Consider the following 16,468-nt stretch of genomic DNA (forward strand, 5'->3'; position numbering starts at 1 on the left):
TATCACATTTATATTTACATAATTGCATTATTAAGAGTATGAAAATTTTATTCAGATGTATTTAAATTAGGTTATTTTAGTTTAAATTAATTTTCTTTTTAAAAACTTTTGTTCTTGATTTATTTAGATGAAATTATAGGGTTCTTGGATTTGAAAGAGTCATAGATGATAATGAGATGAAGAATATTCACTAATATCTAAAACTTAAAGTTTTAACTACATCTTAATTCCTCAAAATGATGTATTGGGTGTGGCAGAACTGGGAGTGGGTTTGAATAAGTAGGTGCTGTCAGAAGATCCCGGAGTTCTTAGTAGATCATTACCCATTTCATCTCATGCAGTAGTCCCATCCAGCCGTTGCTTACATGGAGATGGATAAATTACACAACCATGGACTAACATTAGATTGGCTCATATTTATTCCATAGACGTGGCTTCTTTCCAACCAGTTTGCTATTATAATCAAAAGAGTCAGTGAAATGCACAAATAACCACTTTGCGATTTTGCTTGTACCATGAAAAACATAATGTGTGCCTATTTGCCCACAGGTGTGAATTAAGGAGAGAAATGCACTATAGTAAATAACAAACTGGACAGAAAATTTTGAAAACATATGATTAAATAGTCTTAAAATAGCAATAAGACCAAAGTGAACTGATCCTTTCTCCCTTCATTTGTGTGCACATGACTCCCCAAGAGTTAGCTTGATGGGAAAAGGGAAAAGGTTTATTATAGCAACCCAGCCATCCACATTGTGTGATTTCCTTTTTCCAAAAACCATAATGCCTGAAATCTTAAGTTCTGTCTTAAATTCTAAAGTTAAGTTTTATTTTTGGCATTGTTTATTTTGTCATTGTTTAGATTTACTCGGAGTTACGAAAACAGAACACAGATTTCGTTTATTCACCAACTTCTCCTATTGTCATCAGTTTACATTATTATGGTGAAAGTGTTACAATCAAGAAATCAACACTGGTGTATTACTTTCAACCAAATTCCAGAACTTATTTGATTCTATGTTTTTAAGTATTCATAAGGCCTTATTTGTTCTGGGTTTCAATCTAGGATTCTGCTTTACAATTAATTGCCCTGTTAATTTCCTTTAGTCTGTGAAAATCTTCTAGTCTTTCTTCATTTTCATGACCTTGACAGTTTTGAAGAGTGCTGGTTAGATATCATGCAAATATTCCTAAGTTTGTGTTAGTCATATGCTTTTCTAATGGTTAGTATGAGGTTCTGGGTGGTAGGGTAGAATAAAACAAAGGCATATTGTCCTTCTCATTATATCATATCAGGGGTACATGCTGTCAACATATCACAGATAATGATAAAATGGTTACCTGGCTAAGTTTGTGGTAATGTAAAGAAATCTTTACATTAATGATTTTTAAAATGTAAAGTTACTGTTTCCTACTGCTACCACTCTATACTCCATTTGTTTGAAAATAAGTCACAGTATGCAGGTCACCCTCTTTTTTTTTTTGCAGGTCACCCTCATGGTAGGAGGAAATGAGTTCCATAACTTTGAGTGGAGAGTAATCCCATAATTCTTTTTACTCCTGTAGATATCTCTCATCTCCTCCATTTTTTATATTATTCACTTTTATAGATACAGGATGCTTATTTACTTCACACTTAGGTTTTAATACAATATTACATTATTTATATTGTGCTTGAAATTTATGGTGTTGACCATTCTAATTTTCCTCAGGTTGGACTATGGGTGCTTGTCATTTTTTTCCATATTGTCTTACTTTTTGATGCTACAATATGTTCCAGACTAAATTTGTATTCCCTGCCCCAATCCTACGATCAGCCATTCCACCAAAGATACCTGATTCTTTTTACTGGAGAATGGTATTTAGAAACCAAGTTCTCAGTACTGTGTGTGCTCCGGGCTTTTGGTATGTCATTTCTTCTAGATCTTCTCAGCAGACATTAGGCAATATAAGAATGGAAATTAATTCATGTATACACACATTGATGATTTTTTCTATGTCTATATTAAGCTTAGTATGAGTTCATACTGATGTCTCCAATTCTAGGCAAGTACCAAGGCTTTGTTCTAACTTTCTTTTCTCATTTTTCTGTAACCACCCTATCAACAGTGTAAAGCCTGCTCTTATTTGCAGCCATCCATTTACTTATTTGTTCATCCTCTGCATACGTGCAAAATGATTGTATAACTTTACATGCCTCTGAGAAAAAATTTACCAACCACTTACAATGATAATGTACAGTCTCTTTTCTCTTTCCCTTATACTTTCTATTCAAAATTGGAATGTTCCAAAGTGACTTAAAGCAGTTCCTTTTTTAAAACTTCTCCTGTATCAGTGCAGTTATGTATTACATTTGTAAAATACTTACTTTTACATCAGATTCTGCATTTTATCCTGGGATGTCCTGACACCCCCAGTTAATGTTTTGCTTTTTTGTATGTGATTAAATTTGCAAAGATTTAAAGAAAAGATTTCCAAGTTACATTTCTATGACTTTTCACAAATGCATGTATTTAGATATCCATCAATCCCATAAGTTACAGAAAATTATGGGGATCAATTTTAATGCAAACATTTCAAGACATAAAAAATGTAGAGAAATATTTAACATAATATTTTACACTTATCGTATATAATAAATAGTATATTTACCATAGCTGCTTCAGATCTGTATAATTAGGTATATTATTTCTGACACATGTAAAGGTCCTTCTTACCCTTCTTGATCACTTTCCTTGTCTGTCTTTCTAATACTGTTCAGAATTGGTATGCAGTCATCCTCTTGATGTTAACTTTTACACTATAGGTGTGTTGATATATTCTAATTTAATGCATGGAAATATCATAATGTTATTTTAATTTAATTTTCTGCTTAAAATTATATTTCTGAAACTTCTAAATGTTCACATAAATATCATGTTTGCAAATATACTCATTGAATAGAATTCCATTGCAAAAAAATATAATTTAGTTACAAATCCCCTCTTTATGGATACTTAGGTTAATTCCACTGTCTCTCTTTCAAGCAGTGTTGCAATGAGCACCCTTTAGTATATATCCTATATATATGAAACTTTTATTAGGGCATATGCATAGAACTGAGTTTGGTGAGTGGTACAGATACATCTTCAATTTACTTAAAAATGATAATTTTAAACTTACATGACTACCTTTTATGTAGTTGGTATGTGACTCCAGGAAAGCAACTTTTCAAGATTTATTGAACCAAATATTGGATTTTTTGGAGGGTAGGATGGGATAGAAGATTTGTCTTGGAGAATACATGAGAGAACCTATAAATATTTGAAGAAATATCCTGTTGAAGGGAGAGATGGTAGAACCATTTAAACACTATAACAAAGACTGTCTTCTGAAAAGTGGGCTTTTTCTGATTTCTGATTGATGGAGCCATCCTGAGTCTAGTTGATCCTTGGCAAGTTTGTAGGAGTGTTTCATGGACAGTTGGAAAGCTGGAGGTTGAAAATTTCCAAATGGAAATTAAACTTTTACTTTCAGACATATGGACTAGTTTGTAAAAATAACATTTATTTATTTCTTTGTCTGCCTGGAAAACTTATTTTGTAAACTGTGAATTATTTCCACTGAAGAATAATCAACTGATCTCTGAATGGTGCTTTTCAATTATCCAGTGACATCAGTGTACTAGCATTAGGATAGAAGATCTATTTCCCTATTTTAGGATTTTGCAGTTAAATGCATGAAGACAGAGAGGCAGTATCCTCACTACCTCATGCAGAATTTGCAGGTTTTACTTTGGCTCAATTTAGTGCAGGGGATTAATATAAAAGGCATTAAGTAAAGAGAGTTTTTCTATATTTGCAATATGAATAATCACTGATGAAAGGAGAGTTTAGAAGTAGTGGTGAAAGAAAGACTGCAGGAATTAGTACAATGTGTAAATATTGGAAGTACATTTTGAACGTATATTCTTGGGTATAGAGGAAAAATGAACAAACTGTCTTTTAATGGGAACTTTGTCTAGATGATTAGAAGTCCTTGTCTCTTGTCTGTTCCTATGACTCCCCTTCTTCTCTGGATTATGGGCCAGCTTGATAGGATCATGATCAGATTCTGATGATTAAAAGCATGTATGTTACAATCATTATATATGTCCTTTCTCTGTTCTTTTTTATTCTTTCTATTGAGAAAAAATTTAGATAGTCATTAAACAAAAGATTATTGACTATAAAAATTAGTGGAAAAAATGGAATGTTTACACAAAGCAGAGCAATGATTATTTGTTGTCTTTTATTGCTTTTGGATTCTAGACTTAGGGGAACGCAAAATCCCTACTCCAGTAAAATCCATATGCTACAGGACAAAATGTTTACTCAATTATCTGATGATCACATAAAATGCATCCCTGAGAGGAGGGAGATAATTACCTGCATGCTAAAATAAAGGGTAAATGAGCTTATGGAAGGAAAAGCCTAAAAATATTAAGCATTGTTTTGAAAAAAAACGGTTCAATTTCCCCACACTTCAGTGACTTTATAAATAATTTGATGAAAATTGAAGCTAGTTCCTAAAATATTTTTGCAGTACTTTTGTTGAGTATTTCTTACTAAAATTTTTCTGGTTGAAAACAAAAACAAAAATAACAGGGCTTTTATGAACAAAAAGCAAAAAATCCCAAAAACCTTAGTTGTAATTGTTCATCTCTCCCTTGAGATAAATACTTTAATTCCTTGAAGGTTTCCATTTAAGTTAAATTAGAAAGTAACACTTTACTTGTAAATATAGTTAGGATGGAGAACAGGAATCAATCCTCTTCATGTGACCTTAGTGAGGTAGGATTTGTTTTAACTCCTAGAGTTCCCTGCAAGTTAATATGATTGTTAGCATTTTTTTTTTGACATTTTCTTATACAGAAAGCAATGTTGCAACAATCATGTTAAATTCCAAGCAAGATGGGATATAGGCAAATTGGTTTTAGTGTTAATTTATCTCTTCTTTTACCAACCCTCTTTCCTCTGCCAGATTCCTTTGAGTTTCCAGTGCTATCATAATGCACAGTGCCTCCAATAGGAAACTGAATCCAGCCCTGTTCCACTTCCTGGAAGGGAATCCACCCTGGCCACAGACACCCGGTACTCATGTTCTTTTTAAAGAAACCTACTTTATGACTCATGTTCTCAGTGCCAGGTCAGTGTATTTCCCAAAAATCTGTCAATCTCTTTCCATGACTCAGTGATTACAGTGTGTCCACTCTCTCCATTTCATCTAGGTTAAAGTGAAAGAAATTCATCAATATATATCTAAGGACTGTCTCATCACTGTTTATATTGACTGGCAGGTAAGAAGGAGGGAAATCAGGGTGAAGGGAGCAGCCAATGAAGGGGAATTTCTAAAAGCCTTTATATTGAACTGGTGGTGCTTGATGACTCCTACAAATGTTATTAGTATTACCCACCAAATAAAATATTCCACAGATTAGTATTGGGATAGGATCATTTTACAGGATTTGATTATAAGAGGGAAATTAGTCAGCTATCAAATCCCTCTATGTATGTATTGATTCACATTAAAATGTAATAAGAAATGAAATATTGATTTAATTTGAGCACATCCAGCAGCATGAATCTCATGTCTGTGTAAATTAGACCATACCAGTTTTGAGTAGTTTTAGCTATAGAAAATACTAACACTTCTCTGAAATAAATCATTGGGAATGTTTTGTATGTGCTGTCATTACAATTTATTAAAGAGCTCTCACTTATAGAATCTTTAAGATACAATTTTGTTGCGTCTTTGAGGGTTATATTGCTATATTATTTCAACATGTTTTGTTTCAGGACAATGAGTGCTGAAAGGTTAAATGCACAGTTCAATGTCATACAACTGGTAGATGACATAGCTGTGATTTTATCCTAGAATCTTTTATTTCAACAACTTTGTGTTTCTACCACAGTATAGGGATTTTATTCAGCTTTGAAAAAAAGCCATATTTTTTCAAGTGATGAAACACTCTTACTACATCTACGAAGGGATATGCTGCGGGTGAAGGGAAATGTACTTAAAACATCCTCTCTAAATGAAAAAGACATTTCATTAGTGCAAAAATCAACAGATGGCAAGATATAAAGTTAACTGCTCTATTACCAGTTCCTAGCTCTGTGACCTGATTAAGATGCATTTCATATTTTCAGGATGAATGAACCAAAAATAATTGTTTTATATTGGAAAGAATGGAGGTCTTGTTTAAAAACATTACTCAATTTCACCATGATAGTTAGTGACAGAAGAGGGCATAATCATATCTATTTTTTTATTCATCAAACTGTGTTTTCTGCAGTAGCAAAGATGAGAGCAAACTTTGCTCCAGTTAATACTCTTATCCATTTAGCATAAAGAAAAAATAATTCCAATGATAGAAATAATATTTGTTATCTTTTATTGAGAAAATATCAATCTTTGGGATGTAAATAAAATGCAAAATAACCTTTCTATCACTATTGAGCAGTAGATAGATATGGTTCCTGAAAATAAATATCAAATCTCTCTTATTAGGATAGCAACATAATAAAATAAAATTCTGCATTATCAGTGGTTTCTTTAAGTGTAAATGGATTAAACTCCCCAGTCAGGAATAGAGATTCCCAGAATAGATAAAATAGTATGACCCAAGTATATGCTGTTTACAAGAGACTCACCTTAAATTCAAAGATGTAAGTCAGTTGAAAGTGAAAGGAAAGAAAAAATATACAATGCAATTACTAACTAAAGTGGAACTTGGGTAGCTCTACTAATATCAGATAAAAGTCTAAGTCAAACTGTTACAAGGGACAAAAAGGGTCACTATATACTGATAAAGGAATCTATTCCACAAAAAGATATAACAATTAAAAAATATAAAATATATATGCCCATAATTGCAGGGCATCAGAAAAAATGAAGCAAATGTGGATAGATTTACAGGAGAAATAGGAGATTAACAATAGAAGATTTTAATATGTGACTTTCAATAATGGATAAGTCATCTAGAAAAAAGGTCAATAAGTAAATAAAAGGCTTCAATGATACTCTAAACTGCTGGACATAACATGTGTGTATGTTTAAATATATATAATATTTAAACTGGTAGCAGTAGAATACACATTCTTCTGTAGGTCCTGTGGATCATTCTCCAGGACTGACCACGTGACAGGTCACAAAACAAATCTTAATAAATACAAAACTATTGAAATCATAAAATATATTTTTCTCACTACAATGGAAAGAAGCTAGAAATAATAAAAGGGGGAAATGGAATATTCACAAATATATTGAAATTAAACAGTGTAATCCTAAACAATGTATGGTCAAAGAAGAAATCACAAGAGAATCTAGGAAATAACTTGAGTCAAATAAAAATGAAAAGAGAACATTACAAAACTTGTGGGATGCAGAAAAGGCAATGCTGAGAGGGAACTTTATAGCTCTATATGCTGCAATAAGAAAGAAGAAAGATTTAAAAGAGAATTGACCTCAAAACTAGAGGATTCAGAAACAAAAGGACAAGCTAAAGCCAAAATGAGTAAATGGAGGAAATAAATTAGAGTGGAGATATATAATATAGAGAATTTAACAAAACAGAATTAGCAAAAATAAAAGTTGATTCTTTGCAAATATCAATAAAATCAACAAACCTGTACTCAGAAAAAAAAAGAGGATACAATGAACAAAAATCAGTAATGAAAATGTGGACATGACTACTGACTCCACAGAGATAAAAAGGACTATAAATGGATATTATGAACAACTGTATGCCAACAAATTAGACAACCTAGATGAAATGGACAAATTCCTAGAAACATAAAAACTGCCTACACTGTCTCAAGAATAAATGGAAAATCTCAACAAACCATTATTAGAAAAGTGATTGAATCAGTATTCATAACAATCCCAACAAATAAAAGCCCAGGGACAGATGACTTCACAAGGGAATTTTACCAATTTTGCAAGAGAAATTATCCTTTTCAAAATATTTCAAAAAATTGAAAAAGAGGGAACACTCCCAAACTCATTCTTTGAAGGTAAGATTACCCCAATACCAAATTTAGACAAAGATTCCACAAGAAACTCAGCCTAAAGACCAATATCCTGTATGAACATTGATACAAAATATTTCAACAATATATTAGCAAGCCAAATCCAACAGAACTTCAAAAGAAGCATACATCATAATGAAGTGGGATTCAGCCCATTTATGCAATGGTTCAGTATAAGAAAATCAATAGATGTAATACATCACTTTAACAGAAAAAAGGGGTGGAAATGACCATTTCAATTGATGTGAAAAGGCATTTGAAGAATTACAGCACCATTTCTTTTTAGAAGCACTTAGAACACCAGGAGTAGAAGGAAACTTCCTCAGCATGATAAAGGGCAAGTATTTGGAAATTACATATATGATGATGGACTAGGACCCAAAAATATAAAGAATACTTACACTCCAATGCTAAAAGACAACCTTATTTGAAAACTCAGCAATAATTTGAATAAACTTTTCTCCACTGAAAATATTTTAAAATAACTGTCTTATTAGGAATGAGAACAGTGCTTCAGGTTTTCCAATAGAAGGAGGTTTTCAGAAGCCAAGAAGAGAGGAAAAGAAGATCCGTTCTTTATCTAAGCAACCCATGAAGCCACCAAAACTATCAACCTTGTCAAAAAACTGAACAATATCAGTGTTCCAGAAGCCCTGTCACCTACCCTTCCTTTCCTTTCCTCTCTTCAATGATATCCTCTCTGCTGACTTCTTATACCATAAATTTGTCCTGCTTGCCTTTCAAATTTATTTAAATACATTAATTCAGCTTGTATTCTCTGAATCAAGCATCTTTTATTTACATTTAGTTCTGTGTTATTTTAATCCTCTCTGGTAGCAGTGCTACTTTTTTTTCATTAAGAAAAATAGTTGTGCTATTTTTTCATTCACTTACTTTTGTGCAGAATAAATTGCGTTTTGTTTCTATATTCCAAGACTGGGAATTTTTTATGTCAAAACAATTTTTCAGATATTCATTTTTATTTATAAATTAGCTGATTTAACTTCTTAAATTGGATGAACCAATTAGTTGAATTTCTCCCATTTGAACCTACCAATCACCTACCCACTTTTCTTGGGAGTTTAAATTTAATGCCTGTTTCTCACACTGTTTATATGTATTGATTCATTGGTTGCTGTCCCTAAAACTGTGTGAATAATGCCTGAAAATCCAAATATACATTTAAGTAGGAGCAGAAGCTCTAAAGATTGAGTGAATCTGGGATAGCAACTCATGTTCATTTTACTGATTGATCTGTGTTTCTCTCCTATTCAGATAAATGAAGAAAGTCTTTTCCTGAGTCAATGAATGACATAAACATTTCTCGGGTGTCTGAATTTGTGTTGCTGGGACTCTCTAACTCTCAGGAACTTCAACCTTTCTTGTTTGTCATATTTTTACTACTTTACACAGGAATCCTGCTGGGAAACTTTCTCGTCATCCTCACTGTGACCTCAGATGCCCGCCTGCACACACCCATGTATTTTCTGCTTGCAAACCTCTCTTTCACAGATATATGTGTTGCCTCCTTTGCTACCCCAAAAATGCTTGCTGACTTTCTGGTAGAGCACAAGACTATTTCTTTTGAAGCCTGCCATACTCAAATTTTCTTTCTCCATCTATTTAGTAGTGGTGAAATAGTACTACTTGTATCCATGGCCTATGACCGTTATGTTGCTATTTGCAAACCGCTCCACTACATGACAATCATGAGCCGCCGTGTGTGTGTTAGTCTAGTCCTCATCTCCTGGTGTGTTGGCCTCATCCATACTACTATCCAGATGTCATTTACTGTTAACTTGCCTTTTTGTGGTCCTAATCAGGTAGACAGCTTTTTCTGTGACCTCCCTCTAGTGACCAAGCTCGCCTGCAAAGACATTTACTTTGTCAGCCTGCTAATCATGGCAAACAGCGGCTTGCTTTCTATGATTTCCTTTCTCCTCCTGGGCATCTCCTACACTGTGATATTTAATACCTTGAGGAAACGCTCCTCTGCTAGCATGGCAAAGGCCCGCTCCACAATGACCGCCCACATCATTGTGGTCACCTTATACTTGGGACCATGCATCTTCATCTATCTGTGGCCCTTCAACAGTTACTCAGTTGACAAGGTCCTTGCTGTGTTCTATACTATCTTTACTCCCATTTTAAATCCAGTTATCTACACTCTAAGGAACAAAGAGGTGAAGGCAGCTATGTCAAAACTGAAGAGCAGATATCTCTCTGCAAGGTTTCTGCAATCATAAGAAATGTACTTTTCCTGGAAACAATGTAAATTACAGGACAGTTACCACTTTTTCATTGTCTGTAGACTATTAAAAATGGAATAACTGTGATAAAAGCAAATCATTTTGACTAATGGAAAGGATTAGGAAACATGAGTGAAAGGTTAATGATGATAACAAAAAGATACATAATACACACTGGCGATTTTAATAGTATCTTCTTTCCAGTGTTTTTTTTTTTTTCCTGTTTTCTATTTTTTGTATTTATTTAAAACATTTTTAAGATATAGGCTTATTGGTTTAAAAAACAATGGGAAATAGCATTTGCTTTGTAAATGGTAAAACAGTAACACATCCTTCACTCTCAAAGGATACTTCATACCCCATCTTTAGAGTGATAATAGGTATATATCACTATGCCATAGAGATAATAGAAATACTTACATATAGTATATATATTAAGAGTTATATCTGGGTGCTTTAAGTCCTGTAATTGCAAATATATAAGCACAAGCTAACTCACATATTACATACGATGGATGTTACATGATATTCAGTGTATGACATGCCTAAACTGAATGCATTTAAAACATCTTGTGTGTTTGAGAGCACATGAAGACCTTTGTGCAACTGATGACAAGAAAGGTATTTGCATATATGAACACCTTTCAGAAATCCATGCTCAAAGTAGCTACTTAATAAATATTATTCATGGATAAGAATTTCCTGCATGCATTTATTTACCACTGTGATTTGTATTTATTTATATTTCTGTCTTTTGAAAAAAGATAAAATAATCTGGTAGTTTCAAGATGAATTATACTTCCCAACCACTCCATTTTCATGAATATTGGTGTCTGATTACTGGTATAAATATCTTATCTTCCCCTCAGAATTAATAGCTGCTATCTTTTACTATCTTTAGAAAAAACGGTTTTTCAAATTGTTATCAGTAGAATTGGTCATTTTTCTGCATGAACCCTTTTCCTCCTTATTATATAAATTGTGCATTTACAGAATAATCATGTATAAAATACAGAATTATGATATATCACCCTATTATTAACACCTTGATTTGGCGTGGAATATTTGTTAAAATTGATGCTAGAATATTTTTATAATTGTCCTATTAAATATGGTCCTTGGGTTAACTTAAGTTTCCGAGTTTGAGTAGTGTAATTCAATGGATTTAAAAAATATATATATTGTTACCGAATATGCAATTTAACATTTCCTATTTTAATCATATTCAGATATATATTTCAGTGCTGTAAATTATGTTCTCAATGTTGTGTTACCATCACCACCATCCATTACTAAAACATTTCCAGTCATTCCAAACAGGAATCCTATACATTTTAAGCCTTAACTTCCAATTCACTATTCCCGTGGTGTCCCATGGTAACCCATATTATTGATTTTGACTCTATGATTTGGCTAACTCTAATTGTGCCAAATCATTGAGATCATACATTATTTATCTTCTTGTGCCTACTTTGTATCAATCAACATGATGTCTTCAAGGTTCATCCATGTTGTCACATGTATCAGCATTCAGTCCTTTAAATGGCTGAATTATATTTCACTGTGTGTGTATGTATATATATAACATTTTATTTATCCATTCATCAGTTGATGGAAATTGTATTACTTCCACAATTCTTTTGGCAATTGTGAATAATGGATATTGGAATGAATATCCATTATTTATTATTCCACGAATTCCATGAATATCCATTATTCCATGAATCATTATTCCATGAATTCTATGAATATCCATTATTCATTATTCTATGAATAATGGAATGAATAATATCCATTCATCAGTTGATGGGAAATTGTATTGCTTCCACAATTCTTTTGGCAATTGTGAATAATGGCACTATGAACATCAGTGCGCAAACATCTGCTCTAGTCCCTGCTTTGAATTATTTTGGTTATATACCTTGAAGTGGAATTACTGGAATATAAGGTAGTTCTATACGTAACATTCTGAGGAACTGCCAAATAGTCTTCCAGAGCAGCTGCACCATTTTGCATTCCCACCAACAATGAATGACTTTTTCTATTTCTCTGCCTTCTCTCCTATACTTAATTTCTGCTTTTCTTTTTAGAGTAGCCATTCCAATGGATTTGAGAGGGTAACTAATTGTGGTTTACATTTGCATTTCCCTGATAACTAGTGATGTTGTGCATCTTTTCATGGGTTCTTTGGTTATTTGTAAATCTTCTTTGGAGAAGTATCCATTCAAATCTTTTGTCTGTATTGTAAATGGTTTGTCTTTCTATTGTTGATTTTTTTTGCTTGATTTTTTGGTATATTCTGGATATTAAACTCTTACAAGATATTTAGTTTCTAAATCTTTTCTCCTATTGAGTACAGTGTTGTTTTAATCTCATGAGAAAATCATAAAATCATTTGAAGAATAATTTTTAAAATTAAGATGAGGTCCCATTTATCATTTTTTTCTTTTCTTGCTTGTGCCTTGAGTGTAAGGATAACACTGCCTGAAAAAATTCCCAAAGATGCTTCCATACATTTTCTTTCATGAGTTTTATAATTATGAACCTTGTATTTAGGCATTTGATCCATTTTGAGTTGGTTTTTGTATAAGGGGTGAGGTAGAGTCATGGATTTATTTTTTGCAAATCAATGTTCAGTTTTCCCATCAACATTTGTTGATTCTTGTCAAATTGTTTTCCAATTGGTCTTTGCTCATTTTTCAAAAATTAGTTGGCAGTAAAAGTGTGGGTTGATTTCTCAGCTGTCAATTCAATTCCTTTGGTGTATCTATCTGTACTTGTGTAAGTACCATGCTGCTTTGAAGACTGACTTTGTAATAAGTTTTTTAAGATTAGAAACTGTAAGACCTCCAACTTCATTCCTCTTTTTCAATAAGACTTTAGTTAGCTGAGACCTCTTAACCATTCATATAAAATTGATGATGGTCTTTTCCATTTCTTCAAGAAGGTAGTTGGAGGTTTGATTTGGATTGCAGTGAATCTATAAATTGCTTTGGTTAGATATGACTTCTTTAATGATATTTAGTTTTCTAATCCAAGAACATAGAATATTCTTCCATTTATATAGATTTTCATTGAAGTCTTTTATTAATGTTTTGTAGTTTTTTTATTGAAATCCTTTACATCATGGATAAAATTTATCTCTAGTGTATTTTATTCTTTTAGTTGCTTTCATGGGTGGAACATTTTTCTTGATTTCTTCTTCTGATTATTCATTGCTTGTATATAAAAACATATTTAACTTCTGGCGTTTTGATCTTACACCCCACCACTTCGTTGAATTCATTTATTAGCTCCACAAGATTTATTGTGGATTTTTCGGGATTTTCTATATATAGGATTATACCTACAAATAGAGAATATTTTACTTTTTTTTTTCCAATTGGATGCCTTTCATGTCTTTTTCTTGCCTAACTAGTACAGTGTTGTATATCAGTGATAACAGTGGACATCCTTGTCTTTTTCCTGATCTTAGATAGAATGAAAGCTTTCAGCCTTATCATGAACAATGTTAGTTGTGGGCTTTTCATATATATATTTTACCATGTTGAGGAAGTGTCCAATCTATTCCTAGTGTTCTAAGTATTGTTATCACGAAGTGTGCTGGATTTTGTCAATGCCTCCACATCAATTGTAATAATCATGTGATTTTTTTCTTCACTGTATTAATGTGGTGTATTATGTTAATTATTTTTCTTATGTGGAAACATCTTTCCATACCATGTATAAATCCTATTTGATTATGGTATATAATTCTTTAAATATGCTTTGGTATTTGGCTAGAATTTTGTTAAGAATTTTTACATCTATATTCCTAAGTTATATTGGTCTGTAGCTTTCTTTCTTGTGGTATCCATATCTGGCTTTTGTATGAGGGTGATGTTGGCATCATACAATAAATTAGGGAGTGTTCCCTGCTCTGCAATTTTTTGAAAGTTTGAGCAGAATTTTAGTTGATTATTCTTAGAATGTTTGGTATAATTCCCTTGTGAAGCCTTCTGGTTCTGGAATTTTTAATCTAGGTTTATGGTTACTGATTCAATCTCTTTACTAGGAATTGGTTTGTTGATTTCTAGTTGAATCAATGTAGGTAGCTTTTTTTTTCTCTGAATTTGTCCATTTTGTATAGGTTATCTAATTCATTGCTATATAATTGTTCATAATATTCTAGCCCTTTGTATCTCAGCAGGATCAGTAGTAATGGTCACCTTCTCATATCTGATGTTCATTATTTGTATCCATTCTCTTTTTTTTTCTTTGTCAGTCTATCTAAAAGTTTGTCAATTTTATGGATACTTTCAAATAAGCAACTTTTGGTTTTCTTGATTTTCTCTATTTTTTAAAAAATTTCTATTTCATTCACTTCCATTCTAATTTTTGTTATTTCCTTGTTTTTGCTTGCTTTGGGTTTAGTTTCTTCTTTTTCCTGTTCTGTGGCTTAGTCTTGGATTTGAAGTTTGTTTTTGTCTTTTTAAATAAAAGCATTGAGATACAAATTTCCTTCTTAGGAAATCTGCTGACTCCTGAAGTTATGGTATGTTGTATTTTCATTCTCATTTGTCTCAATGCATTTTTTTTGTATTTTTAAAAATTTATTGAAATATATCACTCATACATAAACATACATAAACAAAAAGTGTATAATAGTTGTGAACTTACAAAACAAGCATATATAACATCAAACATATGTAACATCTCACCCTACCAGCAATAACTTGCATTGTTTTTAAACATTTTTAACTAATGATTAAAGAGCATTGCCAATACATTACTACTAAACAAAATATCTATCTCCTAACCAATCCCATTATTATTATCTGTATATCATTTATATATGAACATACATAAACAATTAAGTGTATAGCAAAAATTGTGAGCTTACAAAACAAACATGCATAACATCATGCAGAGGTCTCATACATCAACCCTCTACCAACATCTTGCATTGTCATGAGACGCTCGTTACAAATTGTGAAAGAATATTGCCAAAATCTTATTACTAATCATAGTCCTTATCTTCATTTGGTGTGTTTTTCCCCCAACCCATCCTATTTTATAAGTGCCCTTGTGATTCCCAATAACCCATTGGTTATGTTAAGAGTATTTTGTTTAATGTCCAAATATCTGTGAGTTTTCCATTTCTACCATCATTTTTGATTTCTAAATACATTCTGTTGTGGTCAGAGAATATATATTGAATTATTTCAATTTTTTTTTTAATTTAGTGAGATTTGTTTTGTGACCAGAACATTAGATCTACCTGGGGAATGACCATAGAGAAATTGTATATTTTGATTTTTAAAATTAGTTTATTAGTTAATTTATTTTTTAAAAAAGATTTATTTATCCACCTCCCCCACCCTTGCAGCTTGTTTTTGCTGTCTGTTCTCTGTGTCCATTCGCTGCATTCCTTTCTGTGTCTGCTTGTCTCCCTTTGTTGCGTCATTTTGCTGTGTCAGCTCTCTGCAGCGCACAGGCCACCAGCCCAATGCGGCATATGGGCCAGCTTGCCTTCACAAGGAGGCCCTGAGATGCAAACCCAGGGCTCCATATGGTAGACGGGAGCCCAATTGATGGAGCCACAGTCGCTTCCCTGTTAATTTACTTTTAAAGAAGCTTTAGATTATATGAATATTACTTCAAAAATAAAGGTGATTTCCATATAACCCACCTCTTCCCACTCCCACACTTTTCCCCATTAACGACATCTTTCATTAATGTGGTACATTTGTTACAACTGAGGAGCACTTATTGAAGCATTGGTACTAACCATGAACTATAGTTTACATTAGAGTTTGCAATTTTCCCCACACAATTTTATAGGTTTTGACGAAATGTATAATGACCTATATCCATCATTGCAATGTCATGCAGGACAATTCCAATGTTCCCCAAATGTCCCATGTTACACCTATTCTTCCCTCTCCCCTCAATCAGAACATCTGGTGGCCCTGCCTTTATATCAATGATACAAGTTCTTCCATTGCTAGAATAATAATAATTCTAATTTAGTTCATAATTGCAGTCACCCTTATTTTTGGTTATTCCTCAATCTTGAGGATTTGGGGATGGTGGTGCCCACTCTGTTTCTGATTGAGAGGGGGATTAGCTCCATCCCACGGATCTAGTAGAAAGATATAATTTTCTTTCCTGCAGTTGTAGATACTT

The 16,468-nt window shown here is 32.6% G+C and overlaps 1 protein-coding gene across 1 annotated transcript; it reads left to right on the forward strand.

Annotated features, from left to right (window-relative positions):
* Positions 1 to 9,355: 9,355 nt before the first annotated feature.
* On the forward strand, positions 9,356 to 10,297 carry LOC131276003 (olfactory receptor 4K15-like). The gene has a single exon (XM_058287966.1). The coding sequence runs from the start codon at positions 9,356 to 9,358 to the stop codon at positions 10,295 to 10,297; it is 942 nt and encodes a 313-aa protein (XP_058143949.1).
* Positions 10,298 to 16,468: the final 6,171 nt, after the last annotated feature.

Source organism: Dasypus novemcinctus, chromosome 3 (assembly GCF_030445035.2).
Source record: "Dasypus novemcinctus isolate mDasNov1 chromosome 3, mDasNov1.1.hap2, whole genome shotgun sequence".
In the NCBI taxonomy this organism is placed as follows: domain Eukaryota; kingdom Metazoa; phylum Chordata; class Mammalia; order Cingulata; family Dasypodidae; genus Dasypus; species Dasypus novemcinctus.

What these genes read in the sequence shown, in the direction of transcription:
- LOC131276003 (XM_058287966.1), top strand. Translation starts at nt 9,356, where the DNA reads ATGAATGACATAAACATTTCTCGGGTGTCTGAATTTGTGTTGCTGGGA.